The sequence below is a fragment of the Phyllobates terribilis genome, unplaced genomic scaffold (assembly GCF_046119375.1).
Source record: "Phyllobates terribilis strain yellow unplaced genomic scaffold, ASM4611937v1 Scaffold_1__5_contigs__length_1240528914, whole genome shotgun sequence".
In the NCBI taxonomy this organism is placed as follows: Eukaryota; Metazoa; Chordata; class Amphibia; order Anura; family Dendrobatidae; genus Phyllobates; species Phyllobates terribilis.
The window spans coordinates 215,221,178-215,243,465 of record NW_027362761.1 but is presented as its reverse complement, the minus strand read 5'-3'; the positions used below and the strand labels follow the sequence as shown (position 1 = coordinate 215,243,465).

Sequence of the window (22,288 nt, the reverse complement as noted above, 5' to 3'; positions counted from 1 at the left end):
GGAAATTAGCTGATAAAATAGACGGGAAATAAAAACTATGTATTAGTTAGATTTATAATATTTATTTATATTAAATATGTATATGGCACTCCGTTTAGAGGAGAGAGTGGTGCTCTAGTAGGGGTCCAGACCATATAATAAGAGAAACTCGCTACTCGATTTTTGCAGTAAGTGAGCAAAAGTTCTCATTTGCCATCATTATGTCCCATCTCTGCAGTTTTTCATACATAAAAAGAAAAAAAACAAAAACAAGCAAAATACCCAAATAACTGGAAGTAAATGGATAGATAGCACAGTGCAAAAATAATAATAAATAATAAAGGGTATTTAGTTAACATAATTTTGATCAAAATAATGTAAAAGCCATCCCGCCACTTCAAGGCAACCCCTATGGGACAGTCCATACATAAGCAGAGGTTTTGTGACACGCAGTCAGCATACTGACTACCACATCTGGGAAGGTGGTAAATGCATTTATTTTTGTTGCCTATAAATGGCAGGCATATTCCCAATGCTATAATGTATAATCTGCGTTTTAGAATTTATTTCCCTACTAGTATGTTTTGGGTTTGTTTTTTTAATATGAGTGGCACCCTTAGAAAAGCCATGCACGCACAATGGAAAATTGCAAAAATAAATAGGGTAAATGGAGATATAGCCATTGGCCGGATTCAACCCAAGTGGGGGGGGGGGGGGGATTTTTGAAGACCTTCCACTATTTTTCTGTCATTCATGCAAAGTGATGATGTCACAAACGCCAGTGACCCGACCACTGAGGCCACTGGCAGCGGGACTGTAGGGGTGTTCCCTGTATTGGGATGCTGATTTTTGTGATAGGTATACCTGCACATCTGATTTGGCAGTACTATATAAAAAATATTGGAGAATTGCATAAATTGAATCCTGACAGTGAGTATATTACACACTGTTAGGATGTGGCATGCTTTAGGTCTTAACTTTATAATTAAAGGACCTAACATAAAGACAGATGTATTAATCCTTAAAGTGAACCTGTCAGCTGATACATGCTGCCCAATCTGTGGGCAGCATGTATCGGGCACTACAATACTAGCTGTATTATCTCAGCCATGTATGTCTGACTCTGAAACTCTGCGGCGTTCTAAAGAAAAACATACTCCAGAAGCAGCCGACTTTTCCCTGCCCGCTTCCCTAGATTGGCAGGTCTCTGCCTATACGCTCATGTAACCAGGTGGGGAGAAGCCACCAGGGATCCAACTAGTTCACAACGCAGTTTCTGTCCCCAGCGGCTTTTAAAGTAGGTTTTGCTCTAAAACTCCACAGCCTTTCAGAGTAAGACATAGATGATTGGGTAGCATGTATCATCCACTGGCAGTATTATCTCAATCTGTGAGAAGCATGTATCAGCTGATAGGTTCCCATTAAAGTGAACCTGTCACCAGAAAAAAACACTATTAACCTCCAGATATGCAGTTAATCTGCAGGTTAATAATGTCACTAACCTGCCCGGCACCCACACTAAGCCGTGTGCTACGCTGCGGGGAGAAAATGAACTTTATTCCGCCCACAGTGTTCTTGTTTCAGCCATGGGGGCGGTGCCGGTGCGGATTCAGTCTCCGCTCTGAGTACAGAGAGCAGCGGCTGTAACCTCACCCCCCAGCCCTGTCTGACACTGGCTCTGCATTGGGGCTGGCGGTCAGTCAGGACCCGGGCTGCTGTTAGTCATCACTATAACCGAGCAGGTTAGTAACGCTATTAACCTGAAGATTAGCCCCATATCTGCAGGTTAATAGTGTGCTTTTTATTTATTTTTTTCTGATGACATGTTCCCTTTAACTTGTCAGACAGCTCAATAATTTATTAACATTGCCATATACCACGTTATCTGACAAGTTATGGATTGCTACATGTGTATAGGATCAGTACCATCAATAGTTCATAAATGCTTCAACAGACGCACCAATGGTACAGAAATGCTGCCCCCGAAGTGCCAACAGTATGGAAATACTTTTACCAGGAGCACCATTGGTACATGAATACATCACCAGAAGCGCCAGCGGTACAGAAATGCAGCTTCAATTGTACTCGCGCCTACAATTCAATGTAGGTAACCGGCCTTTTACATGTTCTCTGAGCCGGCTGTCAGTTTAATATCCATCTTGGAGAACATGTAAAAGGTCAGACTGGCCGAATCCCACTCCCCGGGGGTTGGCAAAATGCTGCCCAGGAAAGTCTCTCCTCCAAACCTATCCTACCTTTGTTTTGCCTCTGTTTATTACAACCCCTGGCAAAAATTATGGAATCACCGGGCTCGGAGGATGTTCATTCAGTTGTTTTAATGTTGTTGAAAAAAAGCAGATCACAAACATGGCACAAAACTAAAGTCATTTCAAATGGCAACTTTATGGCTTTAAGAAACACTAAAAGAAATAAAGAAAAAAAAATGTGAGGCTCAGTAAGGGTAATTTTTTTTCAGACCAAGCAAAGGGAAAAAATTATGGAATCACTCAATTCTGACAACTTTGCAGGTTGGAGCCTTGTCATGGACCATTTTCTTCAACTTCCACCAAAGATTTTCAATTGGATTGAGAGCCAGACTATTTGCAGGCCATGACATTGACCTTATGTGTCTTCATTCAAGGAATGCTTTCACAGTTTTTGCTCTATGGCAAGATGCATTATTATCTTGAAAAATGATGTCATCATCCCCAAACATCCTTTCAATTGATGGAATAAGAAAACTGTCCAAAATATCAATGTAAACTTGGGCATTTATTGAAGATGTAATGACAGCCATCTCCCCAGTGCCTTTACCTGACATGCAGCCCCATATCATCAATGACTGTGGAAATTTGCATGTTCTCTTCATGCAGCCATCTTTATAAATCTCATTGGAACGGCACCAAACAAAAGTTCCAGCATCATCACCTTGCCCAATGCAGATTCGCGATTCATCACTGAATATGACTTTCATCCAGTCATCCACAGTCCACGATTGCTTTTCCTTAGCCCATTGTAACCTTGTTTTTTTCTGTTTAGGTGTTAATGATGGCTTTTCTGTATATAAATCCCATTTCCTTTAGGCGGTTTCTTACAGTTCGATCAGACATTGATTCCAGTTTCCTCCCATTCGTTCCTCATTTGTTTTGTTGTGCATTTCCTGTTTTGGAGACCTATTGCTTTAAGTTTCCGGTCTTGACGCTTTGATGTCTTCCTTGGTCTATCAGTATGTTTGCCTTTAACAACCTTCCCATGTTGTTTGTATTTGGTCCAGATTTTAGACACAGCTGACTGTGAACAACCAACATCTTTTGCAACATTGTGTGATGATTTACCTTCTTTTAAGAGTTTGATAATCCTCTCCTTTGTTTTAATTGACATCTCTCGTGTTGGAGCCATGATTCATGTCAGTCCACTTGGTGCAACAGCTCTCCAAGGTGTGATCACTCCTTTTTAGATGCAGATCTAATTTGATGCAGGTGTTAGTTTTGGAAATGAAAATTTACAGGGTGATTCCATAATTTTTTCCCTCTGCTTGGTCTGAAAAAAATTACCCTTACTGAGTACCACATTTTTTTTTCTTGATTTATTTTAGTGTTTCTTAAAGCCCTAAGACTTTAGTTTTGTGCCATGTCTGTGATCTGCTTTTTTTCAACAACATTAAGCAATTAAATGAACATCCTCCGAGCCCGGTGATTCCATAATTTTTTGCCAGGGGTTGTATATTCTCTAAACAAAAGTAAATCAACAAATACTTTGATCTCCAACATGTCTTTTTGGCAAACTCAAAACGTGTCTTACAATTTTTGTGTGTAAGTGAATGGATGCTTTTTTTTGCCCACTCTTCCATAAAGGCAACCTCCTATGGAGTGTACGGCTTATTGTGGTTATTTGGACAGATACTCCAGTCTCTGCTTGGGAACTGTGCAGCTCCTTCAGGGTTACCTATGATCACTGTGCTGCCTCTCTGATTAATGCCCTTCTTGTCCGGGCTGTGAGTTTTGGTGGGCGGCCCTCTCTTGGCAGGTTTGCTGTGGTCCCATGTTCTTCCCATTTGATGATAATGGATTTAATGGTGCTCCGGGAAATCATCAGAGATTGGGATATTTTTTTTCATAACCCAACCCTGAGCTGTTCTTCTCAACAACTTTGTCCCTGACTTGTTTGGAGATCTCCTTGGTCTTCATGGTGTTTGGTTAGTGGTTCCTCTTGTTTAATGGTGTTGCAGCCTCTGTGGCCTTTCAGAAAAGGTGCTTATATACTGACAGACCATGTGACACTTAGATTGCACACAGGTGGACTTCCTTCTATGAAATAAATTTTTTAGGGGCTTCATAGCAAAAGTGGTGAATACATATACACATGCCAATTTTTAGTTATTTGATCCCATAAATTACATTTTCCATATATTTTTCTCACATCAGCAACTTGGACTATTTAGTGCTGATGCATCACACACAAATCTGATTACAATTCTATTTACACACAGGTTGTAATATAACAAAATGGGTAAAAAGCCAAAGGGAGTGAATACTTTTGCAAGCCACTGTAAGTCATGGTCTGCTAGCCCAGCAGCTTTGCTATGCCAGTAGGGGCCAAGCAACTATGATCGCCAGGTCCTACAGTAGCATCGGTGAGGCCAACACTTTCGTACACTATATGGTTCTCACTGATGGTTATATAGTCTGTGAAATAGAAGACAGAAATGGTAGTAAACCACTATGACAGCCAAGATCTAATATGTTTCTTACAGATTGCAGGAGCTTTAACCACGTGCTGTAAATTTACAATAGTGTGGAGTTAACACCCAGGACCAAGCGCCATCAATTTACGGCACTTGATCCTTTATGAGGTTTAAGTGTCTTACTTTAGTTTTCAAGTATATTATAAATATATTAAATATTATACAGATTTTGTTGTTTATGAGGGTAATGGAGTGCAATTGTTCAACATTTCAAGAGTTGCAAGAGAAGAATTATCTGGAAACTGGATAATAAAAAATCACACCCACGTTGTTGCACAAGCAATAAAATGAGGATTAAAAAATGGCTTTAAATTGGTGCAAAGTCATAATGAATTTGGATCAAAAATAAAAATGCCTGAAATCTAAACATATTCAGATGTCTGTGTCTCCTGAGCCTCTTAAGCATATATAAGACTGTGAAGTTTAGGTCAGGAGTCTGCAGACTTTTACACGTTGTTTCATGGACATATGAATTCGGCCTGAGTACAGACCGCGATCTCCGGACGTCAGTCTGTACTAAGACCTTGTTTCACAGACATCTGAATTTGGCCTTACGCCAAAAAAAAAGACACACAAAGAATGATGACTCCGAGCCAAAATCAGAAGTATGTGGAACATTTTTGGAGTAGGGGTTGTGTTTACAACGCCCGGTGCTGGAGGGGAGCCTTCAGCTATTGAGGAGACATGTAGGTTCTCAGGAGCTTGTATACAAGGTGTCGGGGTGGTGGGTAGTTTGGGACTTTATCTCTAGATGTCGTTTATCTATTAGGAGGATACCTTTACTTACTAGTGATTTGTGTTTTTCCTTTAGCTTCTATGCTGACTTTGGACCTCTTAACCTGGCCATGCTGTACAAATACTGCTGCAAGTTAAATAAAAAACTGAAGGTGAGTTAAGAAGATGAGATGGTGACAGCAGGGCACCTTGGGGCAGAGAGCCGCCTTCTTGTCCAACTTATGTGCTGTCTTGAAAGCATCTGCTTAGTAAACTCACTATGTGGGTCGGTAAGCAGCACCCGGATGTAAAGCATTACATACTGTAGCCCCAAGTCTAAAAGTTCTTCTGCAGCTGCTTCTGTCGGAGATCAAAGGGTGTCCTCATTGGTTATAGAGGACAGATCTGTGTATATCAAGATGAACTTTAACCAAATGTTTCACGTTGAACTGCTACTATTACATCGTATGTCCAGTTCAACATGAAAAATTTGGTGAAAAGTCCTCTTTAATTAAATACTTTGTATTTTTCTACAATTGCAAAATAGTTTTGTGCCGTTCCTCTATTTCTCCTAAAAACGTATGAATAAATTGACGACTGGTGTTACCAGTTTTACCTGTTTCTCCTCACACCGCCCATTCGATGCCACCAGTGTGTTTCACAAGGTACTGTACCGCACATCTGTCAATGTATAGGAAGAATAGCGGAGGAACAGCACAACACCAAGATGATGCAGGATTTTTTATTACAAAAGGTCTTACTTAGCCTTGGGTCAGGCAGGACATTTCCAACGAATGATCGTCCATAGAGTACATAGATGGCCTATTTCTGCTGTTACATAAGAGCCGCTTTCTGATTCTTATAATTGCACATTTTCCCTTTAGTAAAATATCTTGTTGGCCTTTTTTAGGTCTGAAAATGTTGCTACATAGAAGTTCTTTCCCAAATCAATGGCTGATTGCTCTTTGATTCTGTAATATACTTCTGTATAAAATGTAATATAATTTCTATTGAATTTCTCACCTTTTACAATTTTTCTCATTCAATTAGAAAATTGTTTTTTTTTCTTTATGAAAGACGTGTCTCATTGTTTCTGTTTTATTTAGGCCTTTTCTCTGACAAATAAGAAAATTGTCCATTACACCGACCGTGACCCAACAAAACTAGCCAACGCTGCCTTTTTAATAGGAAGTTATGCTGTAAGTACAAGCATTACGGATGCCTGTCCATAATATTGTAAATGACTGAGTGCCTTATCCACAGTCAGTGTACTGAGAAATGTGTAAGTTCATAAGACTGTCCGCAGAATAGCTGATAAAACAATAGGTGCCTTCATAGGAGGTCTTACACAGCCCCCTGCCCAATCTGAATTACATTGTTGTAGTCCACTTAATAAATAGTTCTGTAATTGTATTTCTCAGATCATATACTTGAAGAAACTCCCAGAAGAAGTGAACCGAATATTGCAGATGGGAAATGTGACTTACCTTTCATTTAGGTATGTGATGCCTAAAGGGGTTGTCCATCCCCCTTAACAGCTACTGTGGCCATAATTAAGATACAGAAATAACATATACTGTATTTCCCAGCTCAGCCCTGCTTCTGATGTCAGCGGTCCTGTAATGGAACAAACTGTGTCCATTGATCGCCTGCAGCCATCACTATTCTGTCAAAGTGAATGTCCGTGCTGAAGAACTGCAGCCGATCAATAGTCGCTCTCTCAGCCTCTGACACCAGAAAGGGTCTGGGAGGTGAGAATATGGTTTTTGTTTTTTTTTTCTTTCCTACTATGGCCACTTTAGCGGTTCATAAAGGGTTTGTCCAATAGTGGACAACACACACCGCGAATTGTTACTTAGAAGATGTGACCGGTTTTCATAACCTGTTTCCCTCTGTGTTGGAGGCTTTTTCACAGATTTGGGACTTTTAAATGGAGAACTCAGTGCAGTGTTATTTATGTTGAAATGATGGCCACTTTGACAGAATCTGGCAGACCCCATTATAAATCATGGGGGTCTGTAAAGCCTCACCAGTAAATACATTTGCCAATGTTGTGGCTTCCATTACAAACAGGCCATGATACCGAGTCGGAATTGGTTTCTACACTATTTAGTATATTGCACGAGCAATGGATATGATCATATCGCCATCTACATCACTGGGTGAGGTCTTTCCTGGCACACATTGTACTGTAGCCTGGGTAGCTGTAGTGACTGATGGCTTTGTGTTCTAGGGATGCCTCGTTCGGTACCTGTAATTTTCATTTAACGCTTCTGGGCTGTTTCTATGCTGTGCACAAGGTGAGTTGTCAGTACATGATTAGTAGAGAGGAAGCGGGCAGCACCGAAATAGTAGGGAGTGCTCCCTGCATAGTAACGAATCCTAGCAATGAGGGGAGAAAGCCAAACTATGCTGGGACAGGCACACCCCAAAATGTAATATTCAGTAATGCAAAAAACATCGGATACAATTAATAACATGCACAAAACCAATGTGCTACAATTAGTGATGAGTTCAGGTGCTTGTTACTCAAGTTTGTCTAGGGTGCTCAGTTATTCACCGAGTATCACGGGTGCTCGAGTGACATGTTCAAGTCCCTGCGGCCACATGTTTACTGGCTGTTAGACACGAAACATGTGGGGATTGCGTGACCAACAGGGGTAATCCCCACATGTTGTGTGGCTGTCTAACAGTCTTGAAACATGCGGCCGCGGGGACTCAAACATATCACTCGAGCACCGCAATACTCAGTGCATACCAGAGCACCCTAGACAAACTCCAGTAACGAGCACTTGCACTCATCACTAGCTACAATGAGAATAACAGTCTAAGCTCAAATAGTGAGAGCAAAGACTCACTCACAGGAGATATCCGTAAATATCCAAGGTAAACCACCTGGACCACATGCGGGTCAGATGTGTGGGCCCTTGTACCATTGTAAATTCTATAAGGACATACGAGTTGATCCTAGCCCCCATTTATGTAGTAATGTCCCCCATCCTGGGCTCATGCTGGTATATGTGCCCTCCATCCTGGTATATAAGTCCCCCATCCGTTGCCAATCCTTGTATATATGACCTCCATCCTGGTGTGTGTGTGTGTGTGTGTGTGTGTGTGTGTGTGTGTGTGTGTGTGTGTGTGTGTGTGTGTGTGTGTGTGTATCTATCTATATCCCCCATCCATGGGCCCCATCCTGGTATATGTCCCCCAATTTGCTGTTGTTCTTTAATGCATAGAAAAATAATAAACCATTCTCCTCACCCTCTGCTCCCCCTCCACACAACATCCTCTTCTGAGGCCGGCAGCTGACTTCAGCATGCAAGCGACTGGAGCACATGATGTCACTACCATGCGACACCAGTAATGTGCACGCTGACATCAGCTGTTGGCCCCTGGCCTGCAGCGTGCGTTGCAGTGCATGGAACCAGCGGGTCCCCTGCACAGCAATACACCTCCAGATGAGTGGACATCCGCACATCTAGTTGAAGTTTATGCTGGTGTCGGCGGGCCCGGTCGCGGCCTCTGCGATCAATATGCCCCTGGTTATATCCACAGAAATACGGCAAACAATGTCTGCTGAGCTTACGCCTTTAATGTTTTCCTTGTATTTTAATATAATTTCTTATATATTCTAGGCACTACAGTACGAATTCTTTGATTTTAGCACATTTGACCTGGAGGAATACCAGCACTATGAGGTGAGGTTTAGTAAAGGGCTTTAACAGAATCTAGATTTTCAGTAGATCATCACTGGATCACCTGAAACTTTGAGGAAGACTGTTTTTGCTCATTGCCCTCATTTTATTTCATCAGAGAGCTGAAAACGGAGACTTCAACTGGATAATTCCAAAGAAATTTCTGGCTTTCAGTGGACCCCATCACAAAAGTAAAATGGATAATGGTATGTTGTTGTTTCCATATTGTTTCTGTGTTGAACCCAAAATGAAGCAGTTGCAAAACGCACGCCAGGTTTTGTTTTTTTTGTGGGTGAGCCCTTACCGCATATTAGTCAATACCAGTTTTTGACTATTGCTTTACTCTCTATTCTTACTTTTTTGATCTGCTTCATTGAGGTTTGTAACCTATTTCTTTATTCCATTTTGCACATTACATTTAATTATTTATTGGTTTCTGATTTATACACATTGCATGCTGTCAGCCTTTACTGGCTTTTGACTATCTCTTTACATTTATATTCTCCTGTTTTTGTCCTTCAAAGTATCCTTCCTACTTAATTTATTGCTTTTGAACATTATTTTAAACAGAAACCATCGTTATTTTTATTCCATAAATCATTAGTACACATGAAATAAGCAACTTTGTAATATCTTATCAGAGAGATCTGCTTCTTCCTCCTTTCAGTAAATACAGATTTTCTCAATACTCAGGAGATGACAGTTGGGTCTTAGGCTATGTGCCCACGATGCAGAAATGCTCCAGATTTTTCCTGAGCGTTTCTGCATCTCCCTGTCAGAAAAAAACGCATGCGGATTGTACATGCGGATTGTACATGCGTCTTTTCTACCAGGGACAATCGTTTGTCACGCGTTTTGCACATGCATTTCCGCATGCGGGTTGACAAGCGATTTTAGCATCACTTGGAAAGTGCTTGACAACTTGGTCACACTATATAAATCCATGCAACCGGCATGGATTTATATAGTGTGACCAAGTTAATAGTTAAAAAAAGAATAAGAATGGTAAAAAAAAAAAAAAAAACACATTATACTCACCTTCCGATGGCCCCAGGTCTCCTTCTCCAGTGCGTACAGTGTCTTGGGCGGCTCGCGGTGGTGTAAAAGAACCTTCCATGATGTCATTTAGAATATCTGCATGTACAGATGAAGTCATTCGGATATTATGCGATTCAATGGAAGTCAATGGCGGCGAAAATGCCGTGATTACACAACATTAATGGTAGTGCTGCGGATTTTTCCGCAATGATATGCTGCTGAAATTTCCGCTGCAGATTGTGCACAACACATGCGGATTATCATTGGGGAACATGGCAGGCCTTCTACCAAGCGTTTAAGCATTTCCGCAGCGTAGTGGGCACACAGCCTTAAAGTTCCCTGTAACTGGCAGAGTAGGTGGTCCTTCTGGCAATAGCTCCTCCCCACTTTTCCATACAAGTTTAAAAGCACCAGCTGTCATCTCATTCCTCAATAATGAAAAAAATCTGTCTTCACTAAGGCTGTGTGCCCACAATGCAGATTTACTGTGCTTCCGCAGCGGCATTTCTGCCGCGGAAACACATTGAAAACACTTGTTAAGATGTCTGCCATGTTTCCCAATGATAATCCGCATGTGCTGTGTACATGCTGCGGAAATTTCCGCTGAAGATTATCATTATGGAAAAATCCGCAGCACATCCATTTCTCGTGCGATTTCGCGGCAAAATCGCCGCCATTGACTTGCATTGAATCGCATAATATCCGCATGTATACATGCATGCATAAACTCATGTACAAAACACTTAAACGCTTCTCCCTGGCAGAAAAAACACATGTAAAAACTGCATGCGTTTTTCCTGCCAGGGAGAGGAAAAAAACGCTCAGGAAATTTCTGCTTGCAATCTGCATCATGGGCGCATAGCCTAAATACTGATTTTACCTGTGAATTGAGAGTGAAGAATCCGTCCAGGGGGGAGAATGAAGCTGATTTTCCTGATGAGATATATTACAAAGTTTCTTATTTTCATGTGTACTATTGATTTCTTAAATAAAATTGTAAATGGTGATCACTATTTATTGATTCCTCATATTGCAGGTGTTGAATGGTTTGTGCTTTCATTCAATTCATTTGGCTGCTTCTGTCCTGTGTCACATCATCAATAAACACTAGTGACCCAGTGCCACTTGCAGCCATGCATGCCCATGCCATCACACTGCCTCCGCCGTGTTTTACAGATGATGTGGTATGCTTTGGATCATGAGCTGAACCATGCCTTTGCCATACTTTTCTCTTTCCATCATTCTGGTAGAGGTTGATCTTGGTTTCATCTGTCCAAAGAATGTTCTTCCAGAACTGTGCTGGCTTTTTTAGATGTTTTTTTAGCAAAGTCCAGTCTAGGCTTTTTATTCTTGATGCTTATGAGTGGCTTGCACCGTGCAGTGAACCCTCTGTATTTACTAATATTGTAGCAATTTCTCGGATGGGTTTTTTCTGTTTTTGCAGCATAAGGATGGCTTGTTTCACCTGCATGGAGAGCTCCTTTGACTGCATGTTTACTTCACTGCAAAACTTTCCAAATGCAAGCACCACACCTCAAATCAACTCCAGGACTTCTATCTGCTTAATTGAGAATGACATAACGAAGGGATTGCCCACACCTGTCCATGAAATAGCCTTGGAGTCAATTGTCCGGTTACTTTTGGTCCCTTTAAAAACAGGGTGGCACATGTTAAGGAGCTGAAACTCCTAAACCTTTCATCCAATTTTAATGTGAATACCCTCAAATGAAAGCTGAAAGTCTGAACTTCAACTGCATCTGAATGGTTTTGTTTAAAATTCATTGTGGTAATGTCTAGAACCAAAATTAGAAAAATGTTGTCTCTGTCCAAATATATATGGACCTAACTGTATATACAGTACAGACCAAAAGTTTGGACACACCTTCTCATTTAAAGATTTTTCTGTATTTTCATGACTATGAAAATTGTACATTCACACTGAAGGCATCAAAACTATGAATTAACACATGTGGAATTATATACTTAACAAAAAAGTGTGAAACAACTGAAAATATATCTTATATTCTAGGTTCTTCAAAGTAGCCACCTTTTGCTTTGATGACTGCTTTGCACACTCTTGGCATTCTCTTGATGATAGTGTTGAGCGAGTATGTTCTGTTAACCCTTTCGCCGAGTACGCTCGGGGGCCGAGCTCCGAGTATTTATAGCTGCTCGGTGATATGCTTGAAACACTCCCTATCACTCCCGTGTGCATGATTTGCGACTGTTAGACATTCCTCCCATGTAATAAAACTGTCAATTTCTTTCACATTCCTCACATGTAATAAAGCTGCCAAACAGTTGCAAATCATGCACACGGGAGCGATTTAACCATATCAAAGAGCAGCTATAAATACTCGGGGGTCGGCCCGAGCATACTCAAACAGAACATACTCGCTCAACACTACTTGATGAGCTTCAAGAGCTAGTCACCGGAAATGGTCTTCCAACAATCTTGAAGGAGTTCCCAGAGATGCTTAGCACTTGTTGGCCCTTTTGCCTTCACTCTGTGGTCCAGCTCACCCCAAACCATCTCGATTGGGTTCAGGTCTGGTGACTGTGGAGGCCAGGTCATCTGGCGTAGCACCCCATCACTCTCCTTCATGGTCAAATAGCCATGCTGGTTCAGTATGCCTTCAATTTTGAATAAATCCCCAACCGTGTCACCAGCAAAGCACCATCACACCTCCTCCTCCTCCATGCTTCACGGTGGGAACCAGGCATGTAGAGTCCATCCGTTCACCTTTTCTGCGTCGCACAAAGACACGGTGGTTGGAACCAAATATCTCAAATTTGGACTCATCAGACCAAAGCACAGATTTCCACTGGTCTAATGTCCATTCCTTGTGTTCTTTAGCTCAAACAAGTCTCTTCTGCTTGTTGCCTGTCCTTAGCAGTGGTTTCCTAGCAGCTATTTTACCATGAAGGCCTGCTGCACAAAGTCTCCTCTTAACAGTTGTTGAAGAGATGTGCCTGCTGCTAGAACTCTGTGTGGCATTGACCTGGTCTCTAATCTGAGCTGCTGTTAACCTGCGATTTCTGAGGCTGGTGACTCGGATAAACTTATCCTCAGAAGCAGAGGTGACTCTTGGTCTTCCTTTCCTGGGGCGGTCCTCATGTGAGCCAGTTTCTTTGTAGCGCTTGAGTGGTTGTAACCACGGCTACCTAATCTACTGCAATGCCCTGTGCACATGGGGTAAACGGCATAGCTAATCGGAAGAACCATACTATATTTCTAATTGGAAATATTTGCTAATATTTTTTATTGTTACACTTACTACACATTTGGATAAAATCTTGGAGATGGCAATACCCCTTTAAGCTGTACCAGAATGTTGAGCTCTGTATAACCCTGCCTACACCACTGCAGGGTTGCCAATTTGGCAGCTTTCTTATGCACAAATATAAAGTCAATCAGTGGTGGTGGCAGGGTTTCACAAAGTTCATGAATATGGAGGACTACATGGCAGCAGGTTTACTCGTCCTCTCGTGATAATCTTTTATCAAAACTACAGCAAGCAGCCTAGTAAGTGACATATCACTGGAATCAGGGTCTCTGTGTCTTCATTATACTGCTCTCAGATTAGGTGGAAAAACCTGGTGACCGATTTCCTTACAGGTTGTTGTCACACAGTTCTGAGCACTCACTGTACTGTATGTGTAATGACAAATATGAGATGAGATTCTGACTGAACAAAGTGGGAACAATTCCCTCAATGTGTTCAAAGAATTTAAATTCTCTCAGCATAAACCTTTACATGGTGTAACAGTAGTCAGGAATATATTCTGCCATGCTCTTTCAGGATACCCTCAGCATGCTCCCGAAGCCTACTTCCCATACTTCAGAGAACACCACGTCTCTACAATCATTCGCCTGAATAAAAAATTGTACGACGCCAAGAGGTTTACAGATGCCGGTTTTGAACACCACGACCTATTCTTTGTTGATGGAAGTACACCAAGTGATGCCATAGTGAAGAAGTTCCTGAATATCTGTGAAAATGCAGAAGGTGCTATAGCTGTACATTGCAAAGGTGAGTGCTGGTGCCTCCTATATCATATATTCTCCCACTCTGAGCTTGAGAATGTTTGTTTCTATTGCATTTCCATATAGCTTCCTCCATAAGGGGAGTGACTAAAACTGATTAGATTTTCCTTTTAATGTGATTGGTTAAAAGGTCAAAGGGTTGGTCCAAAACTAATATTGATTTTAATCTTAAATGTCTGTCTATTTAATGCCATAATCTAATTTCTTTTCTTATATACTTTTAATTAATTCCCTATCATTCCCTCTTTTTTTTTACCTACTTCCTCGTTGACATTTCGTTTGAGTATCCCAGCATGCACTGGTGATTCTCAAGCGAATGTCACCAGGGGGCAAAGGCTGTGGTCACTGCTGCTGCTTCTATCCTTGCCCTGAAACTATGCGTTATCAGTGACCTTCATTTCAGGAGCTGGGCTAGTCCCTGTCCTAATGAACATGTGTTGGTTGTCAATTCCGATGAATTCTCAGTACAAGCTCGCTTTTTCACTGTGCAATATCCTTTTAAATGCAGTGACAGTGCGCTCCCTTACCGGCTTCTAATTAGTGCGCTCTTGCCGGTTCGTCACTTCTATCAGTGCAAATTGTAAGGAGAATATGCGGTGAGCAGGAACCAGCCCCCCAAAGTAATGTCACTTTTGTGTACGGGGCTGGTCTCTGCTTTTCCTGCTCACCAAGTTCTCTCCTTACAATGTGCACTCTTTCCATCTCGTCACGTCTCCTCAGAGCTGTTAAGGGAGCGCATTGTCACTGTGCATTGAAAGTAATATCGCACAGATACAAGGGAACTCATACTGGGCATACATCAGAATGCCCAACCAACGTATGCTCAGTAGAGTAGGGACTAGACCAGCCCCTCAAACGTACGTCACTGGTGACGCTTCATTTCAGGATAGGGACGGAGGTTTCATTTAAGTATCCCAGCAAACACTTGGGGATTCTCAAGTGAAGAGTCATCAGACAAGAAGTAGGTAAAAAAATAAACCAGGGAGATTAGAGCGTGAACGGTAGAGACTTTTGTAATTAAATTAAATAGACATTTAGGATGAGCATCAATGTTATTTTCAGACCACCCCTTTAATTCATACAGGAGCTATGATATTATGTATTACAAAGGACTATTTTTGACCTTTTTGGTGTAACTGTTTTTCAGCTGGTCTAGGTAGGACTGGTACGCTGATAGCTTGTTACATGATGAAGCATTATAGAATGAATGTCGCAGAAACCATCGCTTGGATCCGAATATGTAGGCCCGGCTCTGTGATTGGACCTCAGCAACAGTTTCTGGTTGAGTAAGTTCTCCTCATGGATGAAAAGTCACTCTGTTTTTGTCACAATGCTTATTATATTATGATTATTGTTCTAAATTTTCAAAGCGTATCGCTAGACAAGACCGGTAGAAACTGCTCAAAATGTGTTACTTTGGCACACATTATATAGGTTACATAGACTGTTTTCTCCATTGATGTTAATGGGGTGCAAAGAAAAACATAAATTTAAAAAACCTCAGATATGCTACAGTGAAAAGTCGCAACAGAAAGTGGCATTGCAAACAGCCAAAAATAGCTGCCGCACTCAACAAAGTCTGCCCTAAGAATGCTGACCATGCTAGTCGCTGGACACTACCCAGAAAAAACAGCACCAACACCTGGGCAATTGGTCTAGATGACTCCATTTGTGAAAGTGCAATAACATGATATACATACTTGCCAACTATTTGGGTTGGTGAGCTGGGAATATCTTGAGTCGAAATTTATATTGGTGGCCATGTCTCCCTTTCTTGGACTACTTACCCCTGCAATTAGATGTGCACATGTTAAGTATTTGCTGATTTTTCTTCGTTTTTCTCCTTACATTTTTTTTTCACATTGAACTGAAGCATTTCCTATTGCCCACAAAGAGAATAAGATCCCTGAAATATCACGCACTGCTTATTTTTTCCATACAGATTTGAAGTCTATTCTTTCAGTGTGTTTGCAATGTTTTCACCAATTCTAATGACTAGAAGAAAATGCAGCAAAACACGCGCTTATTTTAAGCTGCATTTTTTTTCCTGCCAACACTTAAGAGTTGGACACTACTTTTTATGATCGATGGACCCTGTGCCTCTAAGTGTTTTTCTAATTACCTCCTGCTGTCCTTCTTGCCTGTGAGTGGCGCTATCGCTGACTGCTCACAGGCATCACGTGACACCCCCCCTCCCCCCCCCGCTGACATCAGTGACGTGGTCCCCGTGGTGGATGCTGGGCTGTGGGTGGGGTTAACTGCGCGTCACACCCAGCATCCACCGCGTGCTCTCCCTCTCATCATTCATTGGGAAAGCGCACGGTGGATGCTGGGTGTGACGCGCAGTTAACCCCACCCACGCGTCACTGATGTCATGCCTCACTTGACGTGACATAAGCGGGGGGTCACATGATGCCTGTGAGCGGCCAGCGATAGCGCCGCTCACAGACAAGAAGGACAGCAGGAGGTAATTAGAAAAACACTTATGGGCACCGGGTCAATCATAAAAAGTAGTGGCCAACTTCTTTAAGTATTTGCAGAAATGTCTGCAGCAAATAATTTAACATGTGCACTAGCCCTTAGGGTTCAGTTTCACATTGTGTCTGTTTCTGGTCTTGCCACAATTTTTGAGACAAAATTGCTTTGTTTTTCCAAAAACAAAAAAAAACCTAGGACTGCTACTTGAGAGCGAACCCTTAGAGCAGGACTGCAGCTATGTTTGTACTCTGCAGTGAGTGGTACTATTATGCCGCAGATCAGCCGGGAGGTCAGTAGCTGTGTAAGCTGGTTCTTTCTCTACACCTTCACAGTAGTAGCTAGTAGTGCACTATTTTATTTAGTACTGTAGGTCAATTTGTTCGGAGTTCAGTTTTCTTCACTTGCCAAATAGAACAGTTATATGCAGCTAGTCTCTGGTTCAGATCTGAATTCTTCATCCAGCTCCCAAAGATTTTACTCCTCGTCATCTCCTTTTGCTCGTCTTCATTATCAACTCGAAAGCTTTACAAGGTCACAGCTGGGATGCGCCTCTGTTGGCTTTTTGATTCATTTATTAGAAATGACGCATCCTTTCATGGTGGCTGTATCCTGCTGCGTGTGATCACTGCAATATGTCTGGATATCTCCTCTCCTATATCTCCTTCACACTGACAAGATGATGGATACTAAAACCTAACTTTAGTTGAAATGTAATCTAAAGTTGCGCTCGTTATATCATATTTTTCATTTATGACTGAGTTTGCGGTCAGCTTTTCCTTTCCCCTTGCCCCGCCTCGCCCCTTTCTTTTGTTCTCTTTTCCTATAAACATTCAAGTACTAGGTAGAAAGCCTCAGTAAAAAGGTGATTGTAAACATGTTATACATATTTTACAGGAAACAAATGAGTCTTTGGAACGAAGGCGACATTTATCGCAAAAAGAGGCGAGAACAAGAAAATGGTAACAACGTAGCCGTAACCTTTATTCTCTCTGGGGTGGATGATATTTCACTCCGTGACGACCTGGACAAAGCGTCTGGTAAAGAAGACATTGAGCTGGTAAGTCCATGGAAAATATGCACAACTAGATGACGTCTTCCATATGTATACATTGGCTTTGCCTTAGATATTCTCGCCTAAATGCTTTTTTCATCGTCCTTTTGATCCTGAAGAAAGTGTTGAGTGAATTACGAAAACTCTGCTTGTAAGAAAACATGTCAATTGCTTTCAGCACATTTCAATTATTTGTATATATCAGCAGTATATAGAGATACATAATACTGTGAGAAAAATGCTGTTTTTAATTGAGAAAAATAAACTTAACACTTTTATTCTTGAAAGCATTTTTTCTTTGCAGCAATTTGTCAATACACACATATACATACTGTGCGCACAATTAGTAGGCTATTTTGGATTTTGATGATTGATTTCATTATTGAACAACTACAGTGTTGTTCAATTTAAAAGGTTAATAAACCTGAATGGGCAGCATGGTGGCTCAGTGGTTAGCACTGCATCCTTGCAGATCTGAGGTCCTGGGTTCAAATCCCACCAAGGACTACATCTGCAAGGAGTTTGTATGTTCTCCCTGTGTTTGCGTGGGTTTCCTCCGGGTTCTCCGGTTTCCTCTCACACTCCAAAGACATACTGATGGGGAATGTAGATTGTGAGCCCCAATGGGGACAGTGCCGATAATGTCTGTGGAATTAATGGCGCTATATAAGTGAGTAAAATAATAAATAGTAAAAGTGAGGATTTGTCTTTCCTTTTCTACATGGCCGGGGCACATTTTTAAGATTATCTCGGTGCGGGAACATTTTTTTTAAACACCTCCAACTGTGGAAAGTATTATTATTGCAATATCTATTAAAATGTACATTGTTCATGGGAAAACCCCTTTAAGGCCTTTACTTGCTGGCCAAGTAGTGGAGTATTTCCATAAGATGGAACATTGTCCGGCATAAAAATCATGGTTTTCTTGAAGGATGCAGACTTTTTCCTGTATCACTGAAGAAAGTGTTTTGTAAAAACTGGCAGTAGGTTTGGGAGTTGATTTTGAGCCCATCTTCAACCTGAAAATGTCCAACTAGCTCAGCTTTAATAATACCAGCCTATAGCAGTAGCCTCCTCCACCTTGCTGGCTTCTGGGTCAAAGTGGAGGTCTGTGCCCATTACTGATCCACCAAGCGCCCATCCATCTGGTCTGTCAAGAGCCACTCTAATCAGTCCATAAAACCTTTGTAAAATCTGTCTTCAGATATTTCTTGGCCCAGTCTTGACATTTCACCTTCTGTGTCTTGTTCAGTGGTGGTCGGGTTTCAGTCTTCCTTACCTTGGCCAAGTCTCTGAGCAGTGAACACCTTGTACTTCTGGGCTCCAGGGAGGTTGTAGTTCTAGAATATGGCAGCACTGGAGGATAATGGATTCCTGGTCGCTTCACATCTGAGTCTTCTCAAATCTTTAGCAGTTTATGTGCGTTTCATTTTTGCAACCCTGTTGACTATTTGCAACACAACTTCTGATGGTTCTGTCATCACCCCACTATCTTAGCAATTTCAAGAGTGCTATATCCCTTTTAAAGGACTTTTAACAATTTTTTTTACTTTTCAGAGTGTTCATTTTATTTTATGTCCCATTTTTCTACCTGAGTAAAACAAGCTGCCTAATAATTCTGCACACCTTGATAAAGGGTGTCATATTCTTAGGCCACACCCTTCATACTTGCACAAATACACATAACCAGATCTGCTCCATCCAATAAGCATTCAAGGTCATACAGCGCAGAGTTGGAAAATCTGAATAAAAATGATTGTCGTTTTAAATACTCGCATAATAATTGTAAACACAATGTAATATACTATAGTATATGTGTAATTATTTATGTTGTATATATTGTGTGTGTATAATATTTTACTAAATTAAAATTTGCTGGAATTACTGTAAGGGTTCCCTAAGTTACCTTATGCTTCTATGCAGCTGTATTCTGGGTAAACAGACCAGAGCTTCCCTGTTTTTCTCATGTTATAGGGTTCCTTTACTTATATTTCCAAGAAAAGGATCTTATCAAAGCTAAACCTATTTGGGAAGATTTCCTTGCTTTGTACTGGCCGAATCCAATCACATTCTTGGCACAAAATTGAAAACCAGCACACCGAGTTCTTCAGTATGGTGTCAAGGTCTGGCCCTACCACGGTCTAGTGACCCAAGCGGACAGACTCCTAGATTGTTATTTAGCTATTGGATAGGGCCACTGGACTTGTTATGGTGGCAAGTTTTAGTATAACATGAGTTGCCAAATCATGCCCATATTACACTTATTTGATACTGATCCTAAGATGTATTCCATTCATACAGAGGTGTTTTTTTTTTTTGGGGGGGGGGGGGTTAGGGTTTTTTCTTTCTTTTTTCATGCACAAATAGATGCATGTTCCACCCCAAAATCTTCATGAATAACAGCCTCCTGATTTTTCCTTCCGATCGCTGTAGCCATTCTTCCTTTCATTCAGCAGTTTGTGATTTTTGCTGTGAGTTTTCTGCAAGTATGTAGTACACTTCACTTTTGAGGGAAGGTCACCTTAAAGTTCAGGTTTGGGATTTCCGTGGTGCAAACTCTCCCAGGACCCATCTGTTGCCGCTATTTTAATGTCCTTGTTCACAGTTGATTTCATCCCATGCTTTTCAATGACTAATCTCCACTTTAACTTCCCCCTACACAGTACAGTGGTGGTGGTGATGATGATGATGTTGATGAAGATGAGGCCGTCAGCGTGACACAGGGGGATAAACTCCGTGTCTTGAAATGTAAGAGACAGACGAGGACGTCCTCAGCAGCTCCGCTGTCGTAAGTAATCATTTATGAGATCATTGTGGTTTGGATTCTTGCCCTCTACTCCCTGATGGCCAGGTCATAAGCGGGAAAGGGGCTTCTCATGGCTCCCAGTGATGGTGGGGTCTGTTCACAGAATGGAACGGTAAAACTGGTGAATGTTTTGATGAACAAATTTCTCTCTTTCTGGATAGTCTTGGGTGTGCCACACCTAGAGAGTGCCAATAAATAAGCTCTTAAGTACATTGTAAGTTATGGTTTCCCCCTTTCAGCTGCTGATTTAGCATCTACACCAAGCAATCAGTTAGAGTTCCGCCAAACTTGATTTGATTGTAAGAGTAAACCTTTATTTCTAAACAGGTGACTGATTCATTGGTTAGAGAGGACCTCATTTTTTTGCTGCATTAAAGATATACAGTACAGACCAAAAGATTGGACACACCTTCTCATTTAAAGATTTTTCTATATTTTCATGACTATCAAAATTGTACATTCACACTGAAGGCATCAAAACTATGAATTAACACATGTGGAATTATATACTTAACAAACAAGTGTGAAACAACTGAAAATATGTCTTATATTCTAGTTTCTTCAAAGTAGCCACCTTTTGCTTTGATGACTGCTTTGCACACTCTTGGCATTCTCTTGATGAGCTTCAAGAGGTAGTCACCGGAAATGGTCTTCCAACAAGCTTGAAGTAGTTCCCAGAGATGCTTAGCACTTGTTGGCCCTTTTGCCTTCACTCTGCGGTCCAGCTCACCCCAAACCATCTTGATTGGGTTCAGGTCTGGTGACTGTGGAGGCCAGGTCATCTGGTGTAGCACCCCATCACTCTCCCTCTTGGTCAAATAGCCCTTACACAGCCTGGAGGTGTGTTTGGGGTCATTGTCCTGTTGAAAAATAAATGATGGTCCAACTAAACGCAAACCGGATGGAATAGCATGCCACTGCAAGATGCTGTGGTAGCCATGCTGGTTCAGTATGCCTTCAATTTTGAATAAATCCCCAACAGTGTCACCAGCAAAGCACCCCCACACCATCACACCTCCTCCTCCATGCTTCACGGTGGGAACCAGGCATGTAGAGTCCATCCGTTCACCTTTTCTGCGTCTCACAAAGACATGGTGGTTGGAACCAAAGATCTCATATTTGGACTCATCAGACCAAAGCACAGATTTCCACTGGTCTAATGTCCATTCCTTGTGTTCTTTAGCCCAAACAAGTCTCTTCTGCTTGTTGCCTGTCCTTAGCTGTGGTTTCCTAGCAGCTATTTTACCATGAAGGCCGGCTGCACAAAGTCTCCTCTTAACAGTTGTTGTAGAGATGTGTCTGCTGCTAGAACTCTGTGTGGCATTGACCTGGTCTCTAATCTGAGCTGCTGTTAACCTGCGATTTCTGAGGCTGGTGACTCGGATAAACTTATCCTCAGAAGCCGAGGTGACCCTTGGTCTTCCTTTCCTGGGGCGGTCCTCATGTGAGCCAATTTCTTTGTAGCGCTTGATGGTTTTTGCAACTGCACTTGGGGACACTTTCAAAGTTTTCCCAATTTTTTGCACTGACTGACCTTCATTTCTTAAATGGTGGCCACTCGTTTTTCTTTACTTAGTTGCTTTTTTCTTGCCATAATATTAATTCTAACAGTCTATTCAGTAGGACTATCAGCTGTGTATCCACCAGACTTCTGCACAACACAACTGATGGTCCCAACCCCATTTATAAGGCAAGAAATCCCACTTATTAAACCTGACAGGGCACACCTGTGAAG

At 41.6% G+C, this 22,288-nt stretch overlaps 1 protein-coding gene across 7 annotated transcripts in view; it reads left to right on the top strand.

Moving 5' to 3' along the window:
* The window catches only part of CDC14B (cell division cycle 14B), a 94,658-nt gene that overhangs the window by 55,594 nt on the left and 16,776 nt on the right, over positions 1–22,288 (top strand). For all 7 annotated transcript variants that reach the window (XM_073670989.1, XM_073670992.1, XM_073670994.1 and 4 more), the window contains exons 3-12: positions 5,535–5,610; positions 6,544–6,636; positions 6,859–6,935; positions 7,671–7,737; positions 9,073–9,135; positions 9,251–9,338; positions 13,974–14,204; positions 15,366–15,504; positions 17,591–17,753; positions 20,411–20,535. In XM_073670989.1, coding sequence (XP_073527090.1) covers positions 5,535–5,610; positions 6,544–6,636; positions 6,859–6,935; positions 7,671–7,737; positions 9,073–9,135; positions 9,251–9,338; positions 13,974–14,204; positions 15,366–15,504; positions 17,591–17,753; positions 20,411–20,535 — 1,122 coding nt within the window. The remainder of the gene's footprint in view (positions 1–5,534; positions 5,611–6,543; positions 6,637–6,858; positions 6,936–7,670; positions 7,738–9,072; positions 9,136–9,250; positions 9,339–13,973; positions 14,205–15,365; positions 15,505–17,590; positions 17,754–20,410; positions 20,536–22,288) is intronic.